Source organism: Mustelus asterias, chromosome 5 (genome assembly GCF_964213995.1).
Source record: "Mustelus asterias chromosome 5, sMusAst1.hap1.1, whole genome shotgun sequence".
NCBI lineage: Eukaryota > Metazoa > Chordata > Chondrichthyes > Carcharhiniformes > Triakidae > Mustelus > Mustelus asterias.
Genome location: NC_135805.1, coordinates 14679494 through 14704069, shown reverse-complemented (window position 1 = coordinate 14704069; position 24576 = coordinate 14679494). Strand labels below are relative to the sequence as shown.

The 24576-nt window shown below is 47.7% G+C and overlaps 1 protein-coding gene across 1 annotated transcript in view; it reads right to left on the bottom strand.

The window, feature by feature from the left end:
* The window catches only part of acbd3 (acyl-Coenzyme A binding domain containing 3), a 74674-nt gene that overhangs the window by 3711 nt on the left and 46387 nt on the right, over positions 1–24576 (bottom strand). Inside the window, exons 4-7 of the mRNA XM_078212208.1 lie at positions 20953–21111; positions 19126–19300; positions 11462–11621; positions 1882–2166 (exon numbers count right to left, since the gene is read on the bottom strand). Of these exons, the coding sequence (XP_078068334.1) occupies positions 1882–2166; positions 11462–11621; positions 19126–19300; positions 20953–21111 (779 nt within the window). The remainder of the gene's footprint in view (positions 1–1881; positions 2167–11461; positions 11622–19125; positions 19301–20952; positions 21112–24576) is intronic.

Below are 24576 nucleotides of genomic sequence, written 5' to 3'. Positions count from 1 at the left end.
TCCTCAGTATTGCATTTCTATAGCACCTTTCACAACCTCTGGATGTCCTGAAGTGGTTTTACTTTACAATGGATTAAATGCTTTTAAGTGTTGGCACGGTTGTAATTTAGGAAATGCGGCTGTCAATAATGCGCACAGCAAGCTCCCACAGCAATGCGATAATGACCAGATTATCTGTTTTCAGGTGCTAGTTAAGGGATGAATATTGGCAAGGCTTCCAGGGATAATTCCCTTGCTCCTCTTCAAACTAATACCAGAAAATCTTTTAAATTTCATCTGAGGGGGCAGACAAGACCTTGGTTTAATGTTTCGCGTGAAAGACAACCCCAGAGCTACACTGGAGCGTCAGCCTAGAGTAAGTATTACATTATACCATTCTGCAATGTAACCTGAGCCACGGCCTTCTGATTTTGGGGTAAAATAGCACAGTGGTTGTAACTAGAGGCCTGGGCATATAAACTCCGAGACTGGAGTTCAAAACCCACCTCAGCAGCTGGGAACTTATGTTCAGAATAAAAAGTTATTTTCAGTGATGGTGATGGAGGAAGTTCAAAATTCACCTGGTTCACTAATTCCCTTTAAGGAAGGAACTCTGCTGTCCTTACCTGTCCCCACTGCAATGCGGTTGAGTTTAGCTGATTTCTGAAATGGCCTTTCATGCCTCACACTTGCGGGCAAGGAGGCGGTTCATGGGCAATTAGGGATGGGCAATAAATGCTGCTCTGCCCTGTGACATTCATATCACGGGAAGGCACAAAGAAAAGGCCAAGAATGCTACTCGTGTGACTCCAGGGCCACAGCAAGGTGGCTGCCTCTCAAATGCCCTCGGGTAGAGATGGACAATAAATGCTGGCCGGCCAGCGATACCCATGTCCCACGGATGAATAAAAAAAACACATCATTGGGAGCCTCTTGCAAAGGTGGAGGGGGCCATGTCTCATTAAACATTAAACTATCTGCCTGTATAGGCAACTATAAAACATCCCACTGCACCATTCAATTGGGAGCAGAGAATTGTCGTTACGTGCTACTCAATCACTCCCTTCAGCCCACAGCGAGGAAGGGCCAACGCCTTTGTGGGGTTGTAAAAAGGTCACTCCTACTCCACCGTCATCACCCCATTTAGTCACACAATAATTACTGCATTTTTAATGATTTCTCTTTTGGATATTCCTGCAAGGCATGAAATGCACATCGGCCACAGTCTTTAAGAGGCAGTTTTGTAATGTGGGTTCTCATGAGATGATGATGACTGGAGGATCAGTGCCATTACAGAATGCTACTTTCATACACTGCGCGGCTAACTCAGCCAGGCTTAGCCATTAGGCCAGGTTGAGGATAGTATCGAACTGGACCATTCAAACAAGACAAGTGCAGCGTGAGCCACAGTTTACATCATGACACATCACGCCCACTGCCAGGCTGGACCAGGTGAGCTGGCAATGCTGAGTAGTTAGCCCAATGTCTCTCTTCCAACCACCCATCAAACCTCTACCAGGTAAGTGCACTGTCTGATGTGACATTACAAACCCTGTGTGACACAGTAAGTTCCCAGTGTTGGGTTAGCCAGCCAGTGTGCTATAACCAGCCTGGGAAGTAGGTGAGCAGCACGGCTACAGAGACCGAGAGACTTCCCACTCCTGACTACTATCCAGGGATCCCAGTTATTCCTGTGTGCCTTGGTCACGCATCACAATGAGCCTCACTGTGGGGTGAAGCAGCAAGGGGGAGACCAGGGGAATCTGAGTCAGAGCGTTTAGAAGAGGATAGTGAGGGGTGCCTGACTACGCAGAGAGAAATGACCCATGGCGAAACATTTGCATGCTTTCCCCTCACACCCACCTCCCACCAAACCCCTCGGCACAAACACACCCACAATACCTTCGTCGTCGTCCTCGTCGTCACTGGACTCGCTGACGTGCACGCTCACTGTGGTGTTTGGAGAATCCGTCCATTCAAAGCAGACACCAAAGCCTATATCATAACTGTCTGTAGCAAATTCCCAGAAGAGGTAAGAGCCCTCCTCGTGAGTGGGCACCCGTACGGTTACTACCTCCCCCCGGCCCACCGTGATGACAGAGTCGGCATCCTGCCGGATCTTCTCCTTGAAGTCTTTGATTTGAGGCCGGGTCCACATCGAGGGGGCTGCTATGACTGGAGCGGCATCTGTGGGAAGATGAATTGCAATGCGGGTCATTTACAAAAGCCACCTGACGGAAAACATCGGGAGAGGAACAGACCGACCAACACAATCAGATCCCTGTAATCCTTTAATTCTGGCCTCCAGTGCTACCATTTTAACCGCTCCAGCACTGGCAGCTGTACCTTCAGCTGCCTAGGCCTTAAAGCCATGGAATTCCTGCTATCTCATCACCATACACCCCCCCCCCACAACTTTGACCAAGCTTTTTGGTCACTTGTCTCAATATCTCCAAGTGCTTCAGTGCCAAGCACTGTTCGTATCCCTGTGAAGCACTGTGCGATGTTCTATGTTAACAATGATAAATAAACACAAGTTATTCTGTTACCTTTGACATGATGCACCCTGTGCTCCAGTCTAAACAAATAAAAACACGCTGCTTCCCAGTGTTGAACTGGCAGGCAGCCCATTCTCCAGCCAGCTCAAAGCGCCCTAACGCTGCTGGGTCAGATGGAGAGTCTCCTTTATGAGGTAGACCAAAACAATGTGAACGGGGAAAAACAATGGGCTGAAAATAAAATTCATGTCAGCTTTCACAAGGAGACAACTATTGTCTGAGCGACCAGTACAGCGGGTTTGGCTGCATTGAGGGTCGGTTGGACTATGCTTTAGGCAGGGGCCACTGCATATTTTAGGAGTATGATGGATAAATATTTGAAGTGAACGACAGGGTCACAGAAAAAAGGGGAGGGGAGGGGGCTCTCCTTCTGTGCTGTTAAAACTTTACACTACACGATTAAATCGCATGAAGAGTGCAAGGTCAAGACAGTCTTCAAACAGAGACAGGGCAGGGTGGTGCTCCCAAGTTTAATTCCTGCTCTGGGTTCACTAAGCTGGGTGCTATCAAAAGCACAATTTAGTGGGCCAAAATCTGGCAAATGGAGTATAATGTGGGCAAGTGTGAAGTTCTCCATTTGGGAGGAAGAATAAAAAGATGCACATTATCTAAATGGCGACACATTGCAGAGCTCTGAAATGCAGAGCGGTCAGAGTGTTCTTGTGCATGAATCATAAAAGGCTAGTCTAAAGGTACAGCCAGTAATTAGGAAAACGAATAGAATGTTATAATTTATCGTGAGGGGAATTGAATAGAAAAGTAGGGAGGTTATGCTTCAGTTGTACAGGGAATTGGTGAGACCACACCTGGAGTGTTGTGTACAGTATTGGTCTCCTTATTTAAGGAAAGATGTAAATGCATTAGAAACAGTTCAGAGAAGGTTTAAAGTTTTTAAAGTTTTATTTATTTGTCACAAGTAGGCTGACATTAACACTGCAATGAAGTTACTGTGAAAATCCCCTAGTCGCCACACTCCGGTGCCTGTTCGGGTTCACTGAGGGAGAATTTAGCACGGCCAATGCACCTAACCAGCATGTCTTTGGACTGTGGAAGGAAACCGGAGCACCCGATGGAAACCCATGCAGACACGGGGAGAACGTGCAGACTCCACTCAAATAGTGACCCCCAAGCCAGGAATCAAACCTGGGTCCCTGGCGCTGTGAGACAGCAGTGCTAACCACTGTGCCGTACTAGACTAATATAAGGAATGGGCAGGTTGTCTTGAGGAAAGGTGGAGAGGTTAGGTTTGAATTCACTCGAGTTTAGAAGAGTAAGAGGCAATTTGATCAAAACCTTTAAGATTCTGAGGGTTATTGACAGGATTGACATGAAGAGGATGTTTCCTTTTATTGGAGAGTCCAGAATTAGGGTCACTGTTTAAAAATAAGGCATGGCTCATTTGAAGCAGAGCTGAGGAGAAATGTTTTCTCAGAGGGTTGAGTGTCTCTGGAACACACTTCCTCAAACAGCAGTGGAAGCAGAGTCTGAATATTTTTAAGGCAGAGCTGATGGATTCTTGATTAATGAGGGGGTGAAAGGTTATCGGGGGGTCGGCAGGAATGTAGGGTTGAGGTTACAATCAGATCAACCACGATCTTATTGAATGGTGGAGCAGGCTCGAGGGGCCTACTCCTGATTCTAATTTGCATGTTTGTATTTACCTGAGCAATAGGGTGGGAGTAACAAAACATCAGCCATAGCTAGGGGTTGGCCACGATGTTCCTGCACTGGTAAAGCTACATTGGCCATGAAATAGCTACACTGGCTCTGAAGTTCCTGCATTATGCAAGGGTCTTGGAGGGTTTAAAAGTGCTTACCTTGGAGGTTTCAGCCTCATTGTTCCACAGGAGCAGGCTGAGGGTAAGAGAGCTTGTTTGTGCACTAATTTATTTATTTATTTTTCAGTTAAATTTGTGAAAAAAATCGGAGGTTTTTTTCAAAACAGGAAATAGGCCCAGCAGCAGCCTGGGAAGGTTTTGGAGGGTTTAAAAGTAGGCCGCACCTTTGAGCGGGCAGCGTCGTTAGCGGGCAGTGGAGTGAGCAGGGGACAGAGTGAGAGCTGAAGGGCTTTGGCTCAAAACAGGCTTCGGCGAGAACAGGCAGAGGCGAGAGTAGGTTTTTTTTCCTTTTTTTTTCTTTTTCAGAAAGTTTATTCCTGTATTCCCCCAGAGCAAAAGAAAATATGCCAGGCAAGATGTTGGAATGCTCCTCTTGCAGGATGTGGGAGATCAGGGAGACCTCCGGTATCCCTGACGACAGCACCTGCAAAAGATGCATTCAGCTGCAAGCAAAGCGTGTTAGGGAACTGGAGAAGGAGCTTGATGACCGCCATCTAATTCGGGAGAATGAGACGTATATAGACAGTTGCTTTAGGGAGATAGTTACACCTAAGCAGCAGAGCACAGGAATTTGGGTTACTGTAAGGAGAGGAAATGGCAGTGTGAAAGGACAGGCAGAGCAGGGTTCCCCTGTGGACATACCCCTCCACAACAGGTATACTGAATTGGATACTGTTGTGGGAGATGCTTTACCTGGGACAAGCTGCGACAGCCGGAACTCTGATACTGAGTCTGGTTCTACAGCGCATAAGGGTGGAATGAAGAAGAGGAGAGCAGTACTGATAGGGGACTCAATGGTCAGAGGTACAGACCGGAGGTTCTGTGGTCGGGACAGAGACTCCCGCATGGTTTGTTGCCTCCCAGGTGCCAAGGTCAGCGATGTCTCTGATCGCGTGCACAGCGTTCTAAAGAGGGAAGGTGATCAGCCAGATGTCGTGGTACATGTCGGTACCAATGACGTGGGAAGGAAGAGTGAGGAGGTCCTAAAGAGTAAGTACAAAGAGCTTGGAAGGAAGTTAAAAAGCAGGACCCCGAGGGTAGTAATCTCAGGATTGCTACCTGAGCCACATGCCAGCGAGGGCAGGAGTAGGATGCTTGGGCGGATAAACACGTGGCTGAGGAACTGGTGCAGGGGGCAGGGTTTCCAATTCTTGGATCATTGGGACCTCTTCTGGGGCAGGTGGGACCTGTACAAGAGAGACGGGTTACACCTAAACTACAAGGGGACCAATATACTTGCAGGGAGGTTTGCTAGTGTTATTGGGGAGCGTTTAAACTAGATTTGCAGGGGGGTGGGAACCAGAGTGCCAGAGCAGATAGTGGAGCAGGGGTAAAAAGACAGGTTAGTTCAAGCAAAATCACAAATGGAAGGGTAGAGTGTGGTGGAAATAATTTTTTGAGGTGTGTCTATTTCAATGCCAGGAGTATTGTGGGGAAGGCAGATGAGCTGAAGGCGTGGATAGACACGTGGAAATATGACATTATAGCCATTAGTGAAACTTGGCTACAGGAGGGGCAGGACTGGCAGCTCAATGTTCCAGGGTTCCAATGTTTCAGGTGGGATAGAGGCAGAGGGATAAAAGGTGGGGGGGTGGCATTGTTGGTCAGGGAAAATGTTACAGCGGTACTCAGGCAGGATAGATTAGGGAGCTTGTCTACAGAAGCCCTATGGGTGGAGCTGAGAAACAGGAAAGGTATGACCACATTAATGGGGTTGTATTATAGACCACCCAATAGTCAGCGAGAATTGGAGGAGCAAATCAGCGGAGAGATAGCTGACAACTGCAAGAAACACAAAGTTGTGATAGTAGGGGATTTTAATTTCCAAATATAGATTGGGACTCGCATACTGTTAAAGGTTTAGACGGGGTAGAGTTTGTAAAATGTGTTCAGGAGAATTTTCTACATCAGTATATAGAGGTGCCAACTAGAGAGGATGCGATATTGGATCTCCTATTGGGAAATGAGTTAGGGCAGGTGATGGATGTGAGTGTGAGGGAACACTTTGGATCCAGTGATCAGGAACATTGTCAGAGGCTACAGAAGGATATAGATAGGCTGGAAATTTGGGCAAGGAAATGGCAGATGGAGTTCAATCCTGATAAATGCGAAGTGATGCATTTTGGTGGGAATAATGTAGGGAGGAGCTACACGATAAATGGAAGAACCATAAAGGGTGTAGAGACGCAGAGGGACCTGGGTGTGCAAGTCCACAGATCTTTGAAGGTGACGTCACAGGTGGAGAAGGTGGTGAAGAAGTCATATGGCATGCTTGCCTTTATAGGACGGGGCATAGAGTATAAGAGTTGGGGTCTGATGTTGCAGATGTATAGAACGTTGGTTCGGCCGCATTTGGAATACTGCGTCCAGTTCTGGTCGCCACGCTACCAGAAGGACGTGGAGGCTTTGGAGAGAGTACAGAGGAGGTTTACCAGGATGTTGCCTGGTATGGAGGGGCTTGGTTATGAGGAGAGATTGGGGAAACTGGGGTTGTTCTCCTTGGAAAGACGGAGGATGAGGGGAGACTTAATAGAGGTGTATAAAATTATGAAAGGCATAGATAGGGTGAACGGTGGGAAGCTTTTCCCCGGGTCGGTGGTGACGTTCACGAGGGGTCATATGTTCAAGGTGATGGGGAGGAGGTTTAACACAGATATCAGAAGGACATATTTTACACAGAGGGTCGTGGGGGCCTGGAATGTGTTGCCGGGCAAGGTGGTGGAGGCGGACACACTGGGAACGTTTAAGACTTATCTAGACAGCTATATGAACGGAGTGGGAATGGAGGGATACAAAAGAGTGGTCTAGTTTGGACCAGGGAGTGGCGCGGGCTAATTGTTCCTTGTTTCAAGGCTTCATTCTATGATCATCTTGCTGGTGCCAGTACAGAGCGAGACTGCGGATAGTTGGGAACCTGTCTCGGGGGCAGGGAATTCATATGGTGTTCGTGGAAGTGGAAATGAATAGGGTTGGGAAGCATTTTCCGATCAGGGCCAGTGTGATCTCCTGGACTCGTTTCGATCGCCTCAGGGGGTCGGAGAGGAATTTCCCAGATTTTTTTCCCCCATATTGGCCCTGGGGTTTTCACTCTGGGTTTTTGCCTCTCCCTGGAGATCACATGGTCTGGAATGGGGGGGTGGGGGTGAGTTAATAGGTTGTGATGAACAAAGCATCGTAGCTGTGAGGGACAGCTCGGTGGATAGGATATTGGTATGTAGATAGGCTGGAAAATTGGGCGGGGATCCTGGATTCAGGATTCAATCCTGGACCGGGGAGCGGCGCGGGCTTGGAGGGCCGAAGGGCCTGTTCCTGTGCTGTATTGTTCTTTGTATAATGCCATTAGTTTCAACCTGATCGTGGATAAGGATAGATCTGGTCCTCGGGTTGAAGTTCTGAACTGGAAAAAGGCCAAATTTGATGAAATGAGAAGGGATCTGGGAAGTGTGGATTGGCACAGGCTGTTCTCTGGTAAGGATGTAAATGGAAAGTGGGAGGCCTTCAAAGGAGAAATTTTGAGAGTGCCGAGTTTGTATGTTCCTGTCAGGATTAAAGGCAAAGTAAATAGGAATAAGGAACCTTGGTTCTCGAGGGAGATTGTAACACTGATTAAGAGGAAGAGAGAGTTGTATGAAATGTACAGGCAGCAAGGAACAGATCAGATGCTCGAGGAGTATAAAAAGTGCAAGAAGCTACTTAAGAGGGAAATCAGGAGGGCTAAAAGAAGACATGAGGTTGCTTTGGCAGACAGAGTGAAGGAAAATCCAAGGAGCTTCTATGGGTATGTTAGGAGCAAAAGGATAGTGAGGGATAAAATTGGTCCTCTTGAAGACCAGAGTGGTACACTGTGTATGGAACCAAAAGAGATGGGGGAGATACTAAATGGGTTTTTTGCATCCGTATTTACTGAGGAAACGGGCATGGAGTCTACGGAAATAGGGCAAACTGGTAGGGAGGCCATGGAACCGTTACAGATTAAAGGGGAGGAGGTGCTCGCTGTCTTGAGGCAAATCCGGACCGGACAGGGTATTCCCACGGACCTTGAGGGAAGCTAGTGTTGAACTTGCAGGGGCCCTGGCAGACATATTTAAAATGTCAGTATTCACGGGGGAGGTGCCGGATGATTGGAGGGTGGCTCATGTTGTTCCGTTGTTTAAAAAAGGTTCCAAAAGAAATCCGGGAAATTATCGGCCAGTAAGTTTGATGTCGGTGGTGGGCAAGTTATTGGAAGGTGTGATACGGGATAGGATCTACAAATATTTGGATAGACAGGGACTTATTAGGGAGAGTCAACATGGTTTTGTGCGTGGTAGGTCATGTTTGACCAATCTATTAGAGTTTTTCGAGGAGGTTACCAGGAAAGTGGATGAAGGGAAGGCGGTGAATGTTGTCTACCTGGATTTCAGCAAGGCCTTTGACAAGGTCCCTCACGGGAGGTTAGTTAGGAAGGTATACATGGGGAGGTAGTAAATTGGATAAGACACTGGCTCAATGGAAGAAGTCAGAGAGTGGCTGTGGAGGATTGCTTCTCTGAGTGGAGGCCTGTGACTAGTGGTGTGCCGCAGGGATCGGTGTTGGGTCCATTGTTGTTTGTCATCTATATCAATGATCTGGATGATAATGTGGTCAATTGGATCAGCAAGTTTGCTGATGATACAAAGATTGGAGGTGTAGTGGACAGTGAGGAAGGTTTTCAAAGCTTGCAGAGGGATTTGGACCAACTAGAAAAATGGGCTGAAAAATGGCAAATGGAATTTAACGCAGACAAGTGTGAGATATTGCACTTTGGAAGGACAAACCAAAGAAGAACGTACTCGGTAAATGGTAGGACTCTGAAGAGTGCAGTTGAACAGAGGGATCTGGGAATACAGGTACAGAATTCCCTAAAAGTGACGTCACAGGTGGATAGGGTCGTAAAGAGTGCCTTTGGTACATTGGCCTTTATAAATCGGAGTATCGAGTATAAAAGTTGGAGTGTTATGGTAAGGTTATATAAGGCATTGGTGAGGCCGAATTTGGAGTATTGTGTACAGTTTTGGTCACCTAGTTACAGGAAGGATGTAAATAAGATTGAAAGAGTGCAGAGAAGGTTCACAAGGATGTTGCCGGGACTTGAGAAGCTGAGTTACAGAGAGAGATTGAATAGGTTGGGACTTTATTCCCTGGAGCGTAGAAGATTGAGGGGAGATTTGATAGAGGTGTATAAGATTTTGATGGGTATAGATAGAGTGAATGCAAGCAGGCTTTTTCCACTGAGGCTAGGGGAGAAAAAAACCAGAGGGCATGGGTTAAGGGTGAAAGGAGAAAAGTTTAAAGGGAATATTAGGGGGGGCTTCTTCACGCAGAGAGTGGTGGGAGTGTGGAATGAGCTGCCGGATGAGCTGACGGGTTCATGGATGAGAGGGGTGTGGAGGGATATGGTCCAAGTGCAGGTCAGTGGGACTAGGCATAAAATGGTTCGGCACAGACAAGAAGGGCCAAAAGGCCTGTTTCTGAGCTGTAATTTTCTATGGTTCTATGGTCTGAGTCAGGACACAGATAGGAGAGCTTTGGATGACCTAAATTTTACAGAGGGTGGGAGGTTAGCCAGGAGTGTGCTGGAATAGACAAGTCAAGGGCATGAATGAGGGGTTCAGTAGAAGAGAGAAAGCAGAGGTAGACCTGGGTGAAATGGAGGCGGTCGAAGAAGGCAGTCTTTGTGATGCTGTGGATAGGGTTAACAACTCATCTTGAGGTCACATATGACACCGAGATTGTGAAAAGTCTGGTTCAGCTTCAGACAGGTATCAGGGAGAGAAGATAATGGTGTTCATCTTCCCATATTGGAAATAGCAATTTGAGATATAGATCAGAGTTTTTCAAACTGCCTGCATAAGGGTGGCATGTGAGGTCATCTGACATCTGCACATTACATGATCTGATTTATTGTCACATGTATTGTTTCTTGCACGCTATTCAGACAAAGCATACTGTTCATTGAGTGCATAGGGGAGAAGGAAAGGGTGCAGAATGTAGTATTACAGTCAGAGCTAGGGTGTAGAGAAAGATCAACTTAACACAAGATGGGTCCATTCAAAAGTCTGATTACAGCAGGGAAGAAGCTGTTCTTGAGTTGGTCGGTACGTGACTTCAGACTTTTGTATCTTTTTCCCGATGGGAAAAGGTGGAAGAGAGAATGTCCTGGATGCGTGGGGTCCTTGATTATGCTGGTTGTTTTTCCGAGGCAGCGGGCAGTGTAGACGGAGTCAATGAATAGGAGGCTGGTTTGGTTACATTTAGCAACTTTCACTTTTTCTGTATTAATCCATAACCCCTACAACCCAGAAAGACAAGGGCAGCAGATACCTGGGACACCACCACCTGCAACTTCCCCTCCAAGCCACACACCATCCTGACTTGGAACTATATCGCTGCTGCTGGATCAAAAGTCTGGAATTCCCCTCCTAACCACCTTCTGAAGGGCAACAAACACTGGCCTTGCCAGTAACGCTCACATCTCATCAAAGAATAAAAAAGACTTGCTGAGTTTTTATTTCTATTGTACATCATTAAAAAGGAAACATCCCTGGTGTCCCTGTACTGGCTGCCACCGAGCATCTGATGGCAGCTAGAAAAGGAAGCTCCTGGGAGCGTGTCAATAATACCTGGGGGGACGGTTTGAAAACCGATGCAGTGTGAGCAATTTAGACAATTAAAGACATATATTCTTGCACTGTGTCATCCCAATCCCGTGTCTCAGAGACAACCCAATACAATCAACCCAATACAATCAACCACTGCCATTCCTCTACAAGTTAAACCACTCGGTTTATGCAATGCAAGGTCCCAGGGAACTCGGGCAATTTCTAGACCCTCTGAATACCATTGGATATATAACATCACCTCAGCAGGCAAGCAGGTCCTCATTTAACACCTCATTAAAAAGAATAGAATGGCACCTTTGGTTTTGTAGTGATGCCTTGATACTGCACTGGAGTTCCAACATAACTAAGTGATCAAGGAGCAGGTCTCCAACAGGAAGTATCTGGACCTCCGGGAAGAGTAGGTGGAGGACAGGACAGAGGCTGGTTAACAAACTCAAATTTCTACCTTTTGGTCCATTTTCCAACACCTCTTCTGAAGACTCTGGCTCTGGCTCTTTTTCCGGAGGTTCTGTGTGTGTAGTTGTCTGTCCATTCACCGTCGGGACCTCTCCTACTCCAATGTGGGTTGTTGATACTATTGACTCCTGCTGTTTCTGTAGTGTTGCCTGTAGGGACCAGAGAAATCCAAAGACAACATAAGCTTATTGTTTTTTCCTAGGCACGACTAGTAGGAACTCATCACATAACAAGCCCATATTAGGATTTTTGATAGGCATTTCTTTGATTAGTTTAGGGTAGAATAGTATTTTTTATTACCCTGAAAGTTGAGTCCTCGCAGAGCTGCGGCTGCAAGAACACTGGTTACCCTTTTGTACCTGCTCAACTGGAAGCTATTTACATGAGCTTGTATATTCTGTTCAGTCAGAGCATTTAATGGCACAGTCCTGAAGTGTGTACAGGAACAGAGGAATCTGGGGGTTCATGTGCATTGTTGGCAGCACGATATATTGAGAGAACAATTGGCAAAGCACGTGGGATCTTGCGTTTCATAAACAGAGGAATTGAGTACAAAATCAAAGTTGCACTGAACCGTTCTGGTTAGACTGCAACAAGATAATTGCATCAGTTCTGGTCACCACACTTTATGAAGGGTGTGTGGATTCTTCAGAGTGAAGAACAGCTTCACCAGAATGGTAGGATGAGGAATTTTAACTACAGTTTAGGTAGGAGCAGCTGGGGCTGTTCTCCTTGGAGCAAAGGAGCTTGGGGCATGATTTGATCGAGGGATACAAGATTATGAAGGTTAGACAAATAATTAACTGTTCCCATTAGCCCATGGTACAAGGACAGTGGCGCAGTGGTTAGCGCCGTTGCCTCACAGCGCCAGTGACCCGGGTTCGATTCCCGGCTTGGGTCACTGTCTGCATGGAGTCTGCAAGTTCTCCCCGAGTCTGTATGGGTTCCCTCTGAGTGCTCCAGTTTCCTCCCACACTCCAAAAAACTGGTTAGGTGCATTGGCCACGCTAAATTCTCCCTCAGTGTACCCGACATGGGCCGGAGTGTGGCAACTAGGGGATTTTCACAGTAACTTCATTGCTGTGTTAATGTATGTCTACTTCTGACGATAATAAATAAATCTAAACTTTAAAAGCACTAGAGGACAGGGATTTAAGATTTTGGACAAAGTATGCAGGAGGGGTGTGAGAAAGAAGAAATTAATGCAGCAAGTGTAAAGGCCTGGTGTGGTGGAAGAAGACTATCAAGGATTTCTAAAGGAAGCTGGGTGGGCACTTAAGGGAAATAAACTTGCAGGGATAGAGGGATAGAATTGGCAAATGGGGCTGACTGCTCTACAGTGCAAGAAATGGGTATCTTTAAGAATATTTATCATTGTTACAGAATTAAAAGGCATATTATGAAACATGCTGATAGGAGGCTGTTTCTTTTCTCCCTCTCACTCCAAAGAAAAAAGTTATTTGCAGCCAGAGACAAAGGCAAACTAGGATAACAACCGAGGAGAATCCAGACTCCTGCCGGAAGTTAGTTAATAGATAGTACCAAACACGAGATAAGCAGGTTAGGTTGATTGGCCATGCTAAAATTGCCCCTTAGTGTCCTGGGATGCATGGATTAGCGGGTAAATATGTAGGGATATGGGGGGTGGGGCCTGGGTGGGATTGTGGTCGGTGCAGACTCGATGGGCCGAATGGCCTCTTTCTGTACTGTAGGGTTTCTATGATTTCTATGAAGCTGCAAGGTGGCCTCAGGCTTAAGTGATGGGCAGGTGGCAGATTACACCTTGGGTACCTGACCTCTGCTCATTGGCCAGACAAGCTCAAACAAATCACCGACAATAGGGTAAAGTAACAGCCCCGAGAAACACGGTATAAAAATGGGTGTTCGGAGGGAAAGGGGGTAGTCCTCGTTAGCAGAAGAAGCTTCCCTAACTACCAAATCCCTCAGTCAGCTTGAGAAGATAGGGGACAAGAGAAGAAAGCTGAGAATGTAAGACAAGTGTGGAGATGCCGGCGTTGGACTGGGGTGGGCACAGTAAGAAGTCTCACAACACCACCTGGTACTCACCTGAAGAAGGAGCAGCGCTCCAAAAGCACGTGATTCCAAATAAACCTGTTGGACTTTAACCTGGTGTTGAGAGACTCCTTAGTGCAAGACAAATGACTGCCAGCGAAACTACTTTCATTTGTAAAGGGTCAGAGCTTTAAGGCTACGCATTTTACACAAAAAAACTGTTGTTTCTCAAGAAACTACTAAATTATTCTTGAGCTTCAGTCTCCATTTTTGGAAAAAAGGATCCCTGACCTTACAACAGAGCAGCAGTATGGACTCAATGGGCTGAATGGCCTCAGTGTGCTATTCAACTATGAGGTGTCACAGCCAATCCAACTGTAACTTGACATTTGTACAGACACACCACCAATTGGACTGGAGGTCTGCTCAGAAGCAGGAATATGGATTTGTTTTCCGCTTCCAGTCAAGACTGAGCACAGTTGTCGTGCTCTGGTTGAGGGGAGCGACCTGAACACAGACTGGGCAGTGAATAGTCAGAGGTTTACAGCATGGAAACAGGCTCTTCGGCCCAACTTGTCCATGCCACCCCTTTTTTTAAAAACCCCTAAGCTAGTCCCAATTGCCTGCATTTGGCCCGTATCTCTCTATACCCATCGTACCCATGTAACTGTCTAAACGCTTTTTAAAAGACAAAATTGTACCCGCCTCTACTACTACCTTTGGCAGCTTGTTCCAGACACTCACCACCCTCTGTATGAAAAAATTGCCCCTCTGGACCCTTTTGTATCTCTCCCCTCTCACCTTAAATCTCTGCCCTCTAGTTTTAGACTCCTCTACCTTTGGGAAAATATATTGACTATCTCGCTGATCTATGCCCCTCATTATTTTAAAGACCTCTATAAAATCATCTCTCAGCCTTCTAGGCTACAGCGAAAATAGTCCCAGTCTATCCAGCCTCTCCTTATAACTCAATCCATCAAGTCCTGGTAGTATCCGAGTAAATCTCTTCTGAACTCTTCCTAGTTTAATATAATTTCTATAATAGGGTGACCAGAACTGTACACAGTATTCAAAGTGTGGCCTTACCAATGACTTGTACAACTTCAACAAGATGTCCCAACTCCTGTATTCAATGTTCTGACCGATGAAACAAAGCATGCCGAATGCCTTCTTCACCACTCTGTCCACCTGTGACTCCACTTTCAAGGAGCTATGAACATGTACCCCTAGATCTCTTTGTTCTGTAACTCTCCCCAATGCCCTACCATTAACTGAGTAAGTCCTGCCCTGGTTCAATCTACCAAAATGCATCACCTCGCATTTGTCTAAATTAAACTCCATCTGCCATTCATCAGCCCACTGGCTCAACTGATCAAGATCCCGTTACAATCCGAGATAATCTCATTCACTGTCCACTATGCCACCAATCTTGGTGTCATCTGCAAACTTACTAACCATGCCTCCTAAATTCTCATCCAAATCATTAACATAAATGACAAATAACAGTGGGCCCAGCATCGATCCCTGAGGCACACCGCTGGTCACAATGCTGAGACAATTGTGGTCTATATTGTTTAACTGCTCAGTGAGGAATCAGCAGCTGGAAGGCAGGACGTGCTGGCCCGAGGTCGGCAAAAATCGCAAGTGATAATAAAACTTTCACATGCTGCACATTTCCCCAAGAGCTCAGACAGGATCAGAATGCTCGGGGAAGGATCACCAAGTTCAAGAAGCCCTTGTATTGTCAACTTCACTTAGAGCCCTACCCCAAATCCTTGCGCCAGAAACGGTGGTTAGCACTGCTGCTTCACAGCGCCAGTGACTCGGGTCACTGTGTGAGCAGAGTCTGCACATTCTCCCTATATCTGCGTGGGTTTCCTCCCGGGTGCTCCAGTTTCCTCCCACAGTCCAAAGATGTGCAGGTTAGGTTGATTGGCCATGCTAGGGTAAATATGTGGGGTTATGGGAATAGGGCCTGGGTGGGATTGTGGTCAGTGCAGACTCGATGGGCCGAATGGCCTCCTTCTGCACTGTAGGGATTTAATAACTTCAATTCTATAACTTTGATTCCAAACCCATCCAATTGGCTCTGGAATGACCATTTACTTTTCTCCTTTCAGATGTCCTTCCAGCTAACAACATTCCACTACTTCCGCTCAGCCTCCCTCAGTGCATGGTTATCAAGATCGATATTCAATGCAAAAGGGGTGATTTGATAGAGCTGTATAAGGTCATGACAGGTAGACTAGGAGCGTGGCGACTTCTTGCAAGCTGTCCCCAGTATACCCTGCAGTTCTTTTAATCTCGTTCTATGCTTTTAAAACTGTACTCTAACTCTTAAACTCTCTATCAATGCTCTAGTTCAATCTCTTATCGTTCTCTACACCCTAGCTATGACTGTAACACTACATTCTGCACCCTCTCCTTTCCTTCTCTATGAACAGTATACTTTGTATAGCGCGCAATAAACAATACTTTTCACTGTATACCAATATATGTGACAATAATAAATCAAACCAAAGAAAAAAAAGTGTTCCATTGGCTGATGGCACGAGGACTAGAGGACACAGAATTAAGAAGTTGCCAAGCGATGGAGGGGTAAGATGTAGCAAGTGGTAATGACCTGGAGCTACCCATGGCAGAGGAAATGGAGACAATGAATGGCTTCTAAAGAAAATTGGATGGACACGCAAAGGAAATAAACTTAGAGTCATGGGGGTAAAGCAGAGGAATGGGATTAACTGGATTACTCCACAGAGAGCCATCATGGAATGGATGGGCTGAATGGCCACAATGTCTCCCTATGTTAATTTTGGTCTCATCTGAGCCAAGAATTTTGGTTTGGGTCCCTCAAATTTAATTTGCCCAAAACATTTTAACCAGTCAATTGACAACAACACAATGACAAAGTGAGCCTGTGATACTTGCAGTACATTCTACCCAATTATTTAAAGCCTAACGGCTTTTAATTTTCCTATGGGTGGCACAATGGCAAACACTACTGCCTCACAGCGCCAAACACTACTGCCTCACAGCGCCAAACACTACTGCCTCACAGCGCCAAGAACTACTGCCTCACAGCGCCAAGAACTACTGCCTCACAGCGCCATGCACTACTGCCTCACAGCGCCAAGCACTACTGCCTCACAGCGCCAAGCACTACTGCCTCACAGCGCCAAGAACTACTGCCTCACAGCGCCAAGCACTACTGCCTCACAGCGCCAAGAACTACTGCCTCACAGCGCCAAGCACTACTGCCTCACAGCGCCAAGCACTACTGCCTCACAGCGCCAAGCACTACTGCCTCACAGCGCCAAGCACTACTGCCTCACAGCGCCAAGCACTACTGCCTCACAGCGCCAAGCACTACTGCCTCACAGCGCCAAGCACTACTGCCTCACAGCGCCAAGCACTACTGCCTCACAGCGCCAAGCACTACTGCCTCACAGCGCCAAGCACTACTGCCTCACAGCGCCAAGCACTACTGCCTCACAGCGCCAAGCACTACTGCCTCACAGCGCCAAGCACTACTGCCTCACAGCGCCAAGCACTACTGCCTCACAGCGCCAAGCACTACTGCCTCACAGCGCCAAGCACTACTGCCTCACAGCGCCAAGCACTACTGCCTCACAGCGCCAAGCACTACTGCCTCACAGCGCCAAGCACTACTGCCTCACAGCGCCATGCACTACTGCCTCACAGCGCCATGCACTACTGCCTCACAGCGCCAAGAACTACTGCCTCACAGCGCCAAGAACTACTGCCTCACAGCGCCAAGAACTACTGCCTCACAGCGCCATGCACTACTGCCTCACAGCGCCAAGCACTACTGCCTCACACGCCAAGCACTACTGCCTCACAGCGCCAAACACTACTGCCTCACAGCGCCAAGCACTACTGCCTCACAGCGCCAAGCACTACTGCCTCACAGCGCCAAGAACTACTGCCTCACAGCGCCAAGAACTACTGCCTCACAGCGCCAGGCACTACTGCCTCACAGCGCCAAGAACTACTGCCTCACAGCGCCAAGCACTACTGCCTCACAGCGCCAAGCACTACTGCCTCACAGCGCCAAGCACTACTGCCTCACAGCGCCAAGCACTACTGCCTCACAGCGCCAAGCACTACTGCCTCACAGCGCCAAGCACTACTGCCTCACAGCGCCAAGCACTACTGCCTCACAGCGCCAAGCACTACTGCCTCACAGCGCCAAGCACTACTGCCTCACAGCGCCAAGCACTACTGCCTCACAGCGCCAAGCACTACTGCCTCACAGCGCCAAGCACTACTGCCTCACAGCGCCAAGCACTACTGCCTCACAGCGCCAAGCACTACTGCCTCACAGCGCCAAGCACTACTGCCTCACAGCGCCAAGCACTACTGCCTCACAGCGCCAAGCACTACTGCCTCACAGCGCCAAGCACTACTGCCTCACAGCGCCAAGCACTACTGCCTCACAGCGCCATGCACTACTGCCTCACAGCGCCATGCACTACTGCCTCACAGCGCCAAGAACTACTGCCTCACAGCGCCAAGAACTACTGCCTCACAGCGCCATGCACTACTGCCTCACAGCGCCAAGCACTACTGCCTCACACGCCAAGCACTACTGCCTCACAGCGCCAAGCACTACTGCCTCACAGCGCCAAGCACTACTGCCTCACAGCGCCAAGAACTACTGCCTCACAGCGCCATGCACTACTGCCTCACAGCGCCATGCACTACTGCCTCACAGCGCCATGCACTACTGCCTCACAGCGCCATGCACTACTGCCTCACAGCGCCATGCACTACTGCCTCACAGCGCCATGCACTACTGCCTCACAGCGCCATGCACTACTGCCTCACAGCGCCATGCACTACTGCCTCACAGCGCCATGCACTACTGCCTCACAGCGCCATGCACTACTGCCTCACAGCGCCATGCACTACTGCCTCACAGCGCCATGCACTACTGCCTCACAGCGCCATGTACTACTGCCTCACAGCGCCATGCACTACTGCCTCACAGCGCCATGCACTACTGCCTCACAGCGCCATGCACTACTGCCTCACAGCGCCATGCACTACTGCCTCACAGCGCCATGCACTACTGCCTCACAGCGCCATGCACTACTGCCTCACAGCGCCATGCACTACTGCCTCACAGCGCCATGCACTACTGCCTCACAGCGCCATGCACTACTGCCTCACAGCGCCATGCACTACTGCCTCACAGCGCCATGCACTACTGCCTCACAGCGCCACGCACTACTGCCTCACAGCGCCATGCACTACTGCCTCACAGCGCCAGGGACCTGGGTTCGATTCCCGGCTTGGGTCTGCGTGGGTTTCCTCCAGGTACTCCGGTTTCTTCCAATAGTCGGGTGCATTGACCCGAACAGGCGCCAGAGTGTGGCGACTAGGGGAATTTCACAGTAACTTCATTGCAGTGTTAATGTAAGCCATATACTTGTGACCAATAAATAAACTTTTTAAAAAACTTTAACAGTTCTGAAGCAGCAGGAATTAATGTCGAAAGCCGTGTAGTACCGGGACAGAAAAGCTTCTCAAACTTGTATCCACCCTGTAGAGGATAATGTCTCATTCACTGAACACCCACCCCCTTTCACTGCTTGTTCACTGACGTGCCACCCTTACCTGCTGCTGTGCTAGCTGCACCTGGTACAGCTGCTGCATGTACTGTTGGTAGTGCTGTTCTTGAAGTTGACGGATCAGGAGTTGCTGCTGCTCGAAGTTACCAGGATACTGCTGGGCTGCATACTGCTGGAACTGCACGGCAGTTTGTGCGTTTAAGGCAGCCATGATCTGTTGCCTAAAAATCAAAGAGTTAAAGTCCTGGGTTAAAGTTTCTCTCAGTTATATAGAAGCTTTCCTTGTTCCTTTCAAATGCAGTGCAAAGCTACACAGGAGAGGAAAATCTCAGGTTCAGGAATGGCCCAGGTCACAGCAAGGAACCATCCTGGCCAGGCTTCTGGTATCAGTCTCAGCACCACCAGGCAAGGAAGGGGAGAAGTCAGCCAGGGCTCCTGCACCCACCAACTACCCTTCGAGAAGGTGCTGCTTGGAGTGATTGACAGCCCAATATCAAGACTGACCACACGAAGAATGGTCACTTTGGGGATGTACAAAGAGATTAATGCTCACAGAAGTGGAATCCAGGATTCGTCAGCATCCCCAGCCAGTGCAATTTAATCTTATTCGTCGTCAACACCACTGGCGAAGGCAGCAGATAGACAATCGAGTAAAAGCACACTTGGGACAACCAGTTTTATTTAATGTACAGCACCAACACAGGCTTGCTGATTAGCTATTGGGAGCAGGAAGCAAGATAGATGGATATTCACATCTATTAGTGTCTTCAAACCTGGCTAACCGCCTCAGAATGGGCAGCACAGTGGCACAGTGATTAGCACTGCTGCCTCACAGCGCCAGGGACCCGGGTTTGATTCCCGGCTTGGGTTACTGTCTGTTTGGAGTTGCACGTTCTCCCCATGTCTGCGTGGGTTTCCTCCCACAGTCCAAAGATGTGCAGATGTGATTGGCCATGCTAAATTGACCCCGAGTGTCAGGGGTTACGGAGATAGGGCCTGGGTGGGAGAATGGTCAGTGCAGACTCGATGGGCCAAATGGCCTCCTTCTGCACTGTAGGGATTCTATGAATGCAACATAATAAATTTAGTTTTGAACTCCAAATCAAACACAGCAACCAATCTGCAATGGTGATATGCATCGAACAGCAAGGTGGCGCAGTGGTCAGTATTGCTGTCTCACAGCGCCAGGGACGCAGGTTCGATTCCTGGCTTGGGTCACGTCTGTGCAGAGTCTGCACGTTCTCCTTGTGTCTGCATGGGTTTCCTCCCACAGTCCCAAAGACGTACTGGTTAGGTATGTTGGCCATGCTAAATTCTCCCTCGGGGTGTACCCGAACAGGCACCGGAGTGTAGTGACTAGGGGACTTTCAGTAACATCATTGCAGTGTGAATGTAAGCCTACTTGTGACATTAATAGATAAACAAACTTTTTGCCCCTGGTGATAGTTAAAGGAAGATGTTGACCAAAATACCACAACAGCTCCTAACTCAAATTCAAGCACCACCGTTCAGTAAATAATTCAGTGCCTTGAGCATGCCTCAGTTTAATGCTCATTTTAAACGACAGCACACCCAGTAATGTAGCACTCCTTCACACCCGCACTGGAGCATCAGGCTAGATCATCACATAAGAACGTAAGAATGAAGAGCATGGGCAGCCCACACGGCCCTTGAGACTGCTCCGGCATTCAGTATGACTGATTGTCGACCTAAACTCCACTTCCCTGCACTATTCATACCTCTCGATTCCTAGTCTAAAAGTACATCCTGCTGATCCACAGACAAGAGAACTAAGTTAAGACAATTAAGCAATGGTATTTTAATTACCAAGCTTATTAAAACTATTGGCTCATAGCTGATGCACAGCCCTTACTTTTGTTGTTCCATTCGAAGCCGTTCTTCCTCTAACCGCCTCCTCTCCTCTTCTTCCCGCCTCCTTTTCTCTTCCTCCTCTCGCTGCCTTCTCTCTTCCTCCTGCCGCAAGCGTTCTCGCTCCTCCTCTTCCCTTTGACGCCTCTCCTCCTCTTCTCGCCTGCAGCCAGGAAACAAAATGGAATATTCTGTAAAACAAAGCAGCTTCTGCACAGGTAATTCTGGATCCAGCAATGAGCGCACATTGGGTGCTGCATGGCCAGATTTCAAATCAAAACTAAAATTAATGCAGAGATTAGATTCCTTTAACTTTGGAGAGAGGTTGGCAAACACAAGGGGGATAGAGGTACAACAGTGTCAGCTGAATGACAGAACTGGATAAATGGGAGGGAATACTAAGGCTATGATTTCCCACTTGATTTTAAACCAGGAGTAACTGCACCGTGTGATGATGCAACTTAGAATTCCAGAGGTTTGCCGCACCAGACCTTCGGATCATCACTCCTGCATGAATTCCTTGTGAAAGCAATCCCAAAGTGAGACCACTACCATGCTCTGCCATAGTCCTATTACATCCCTCTGCTTCAAACATTTGTCCAATTTGCTCTCAAGTAGATCCAATGCTTTCTGCTTTGATTATAGGAAGAGGAAAAGGGCTTCGAGTCCTCCAGCCTGTCTTGACATTTAATTCAATCATAGCTGATCTGCATCTCAACTCCATCTGGCCCTGATGCTGGATCCCTTTAGATTCCTGCTCAACAAAAATCTTAATTTCAGTCGTGAACCTTTCAACTGATTCCCCTGCCTGCCTCAACCACCATTTTGGGGTGGGATGGAGAGGAGATAGGTTTCCAGATGTGTGTGAGAAGAAATGTTTTGACATTGAATAGTGCGCGCAGTTTTGGTATCCTTTTCTGAGGAAGGATGTTTTTGCTCTCGAGGGAGTGCAGCGAAGGTTTACCAGGCTGATTCCAGGGATGACGGGACTGATGTATGAGGAGAGATTGATAAAGGTTAGGATTGTTTTTGCTGGAGTTCAGACGAAAGGGGGGGGGGGGGAATCTCAGAGACTTCTAAAATTCTAACAGGACTAGACAGGGTGGATGTTGGAAGGATGTTCCTGATGGTGGGGGAGTCCAGAACCAGGGTTCACCCTCTGAGGATTCGGGGTATTCCATTTAGGACAGAAATGGAGACATTTCTTCACCCAGAGAGGTGAGCCTGTGGAATTCATTACCACAGGAAGTCGTTGATGCCAAAACATTGAATGTGTTCAGGAGGCGGCTGGATATAGCACTTGGGGCGAATGGGATCAAAGGTTATGGGGAGAAAGCAGGATTAGGCGATTGAGTTGGATGATCAGCCATGATCGTGATGAATGGCAGAGCAGGCTCGAAGGGCCAAATGGCCCCTTTGGGGATGGCACGGTGGCACAGTGGTTAGCACTGCTGCCTCACAGCGCCAGGGTCCCGGGTTCAGTTCTCGGCTTGGGTCACTGTGTGGAGTTTGCACGTTCTCCCCGTGTCTGCTTGGGTTTCCTCCGGGTGCTCCAGTTTCCTCCCACAGTCTGAAAGACGCGCTGGTTAGGTGCATTGACCCGAACAGGCGCAAGACTGTGGCGACTAGGGGAATTTCACAGTAACTTAATTGCAGTGTTAATGTAAGCCTTACTTATGACTAATAAATAAACTATCTTCTCTGTTTCTATGACATAACCCTTGAATGGCTCTAATTTTATGATTATGCCATCCTGTTCCCCCTCAGAGGAAATAGTTCCTCTTTTATCAATCCGATCAAATCCTAACATTTTTTCAACATCTTAATTGAATATAAGCTAAATAAATTAACCCATTTATCCCTGATTTATTCGGTGAGTCAGCACTGTACTGCCTACAATATAGTCCACCCCAGCTGCAGTACCCAGAACTGAACACAGGTTAATCAGAATTCCTTTGGTCTCCTTAGTTAAGAAAGGTTATACAAATGCTTTCGAAATGACAAAAAATAACGCAGCACAGGAACAGGGCCTTGGGCCCGCCAAGCCTGTGCTGATTCCTAATCTTTATTTTTAGCCCCATTCCTTATTATCCATACAGGGTTTCTATCCCTCTTCTCCCGTTCATCTACCAAGATACGCCTCGAATGTTGCTAATGTGCCTGCTTCCACCACAGCTGTGACATAACTTGCAAATTTTTATACTCCATGCCTCGGCCGATGAAGGCAAGCATGCTGTATGCCTCCTTAATCACTTTATCCACAGTTCAGAGAAAGCTCACTTGGCTGATATCTGGAATAAGAGGGTTATCTTTGGGAGGAAAGGTTGAGAGGTTGGGTCTGTATCCACTGGAGTTTAGAAATAAGCTTATTGAAACATACAAGATCCTGAGGGGACCTGACAGAGTGGATGCTAAAAGGATGCTTCCCGTTGTGGGAAAGACGAGCTAAGGGATACAATCAGCACACATGGGCACTTCCTGACCAGATTTCAAATCCTTGGACACTAGGGTAAGGTGCAGCAGGTAGTGAAGGCGACAAATGGTATGTTGGATTCATAGCGAGAGGATTGGAGTGCGGGAGCAGGGGTGTCTTGCTCCAATTTTACAAGGCCTTGTTGAGGCCACACCTGGAATACTGTTGCAGTTTTGGTCTCCTTATCTGAGGAAGGATGTTCTTGCTATTGAGGGAGTGCAGCGAAGGTTTAGGGACCAGATCAGAAACTCTAGGCTATACCAACTTTTGCTTCAGATTTTGGCATTAGGGTGAGTATCATAGAATCCCTACAGTGCAGAAGGAGGCCATTCGGCCCATCGAGTCTACACCGACAACAATCACACCTAGTCCCTATCCCCGTAACCCCGCATATTTACTCCACTAATCCCTCTAACCTACACATCCCGGGACACTAAGGGGCAATTTAGCATGGCCAATCAACCTAACCCGCACATCATTTGGACTGTGGGAGGAAACTGGAGCACCCGGAGGAAACCCACGCAGACATAGGAAGAACTTGCAAACTCTACACAGTGACCCAAGCCAGGAATCGAACCCCAGGCATGATTCAAATGACCCATCAGGAAGCTTTCAGAAGGTTTACCAGACTGATTCCTGGAATGGCGGGACTGACTTTTAAGGAGAGGCTGAATCGGTAAGGATTATATTTGCTGGAATTTAATGAGAAGGGCCTTCATAGAAACCTATAAAATTCTGACAGAATTAGACACGGTAGATGCAGGAAGGAAGTTCCTATTGGCAGAGGTGTCCTGAACCAGGGGTCAGTCTGAGGATACAAGGTAAACCTTTTAGGACTGAGATGAGGAGACATTTCTTCACCTAGAGTGGTGAGCCTGTGGAGTTTATTTATTGGTCACAAGTAGGCTTACATTCACACTGCAATGAAGTTACTGTGAAAATCCCCATTCACAAATATAGGAAGCAGCTGAGGCCAAAACATTGAGATTTTTTCCCCTGATTTTTCCCTACTTCCCTTCTTGAATAATGGTACCATATTAGCTCTCCAGTACCACATTTGTCTTCTTGGTCCCAGCACTACCAGCCTGAGTCTTGACCACAGCTTCTGTCAAAGCTTTTTCAGCAACTACTACTTTCCGTTCCTTTAGGTTTTTG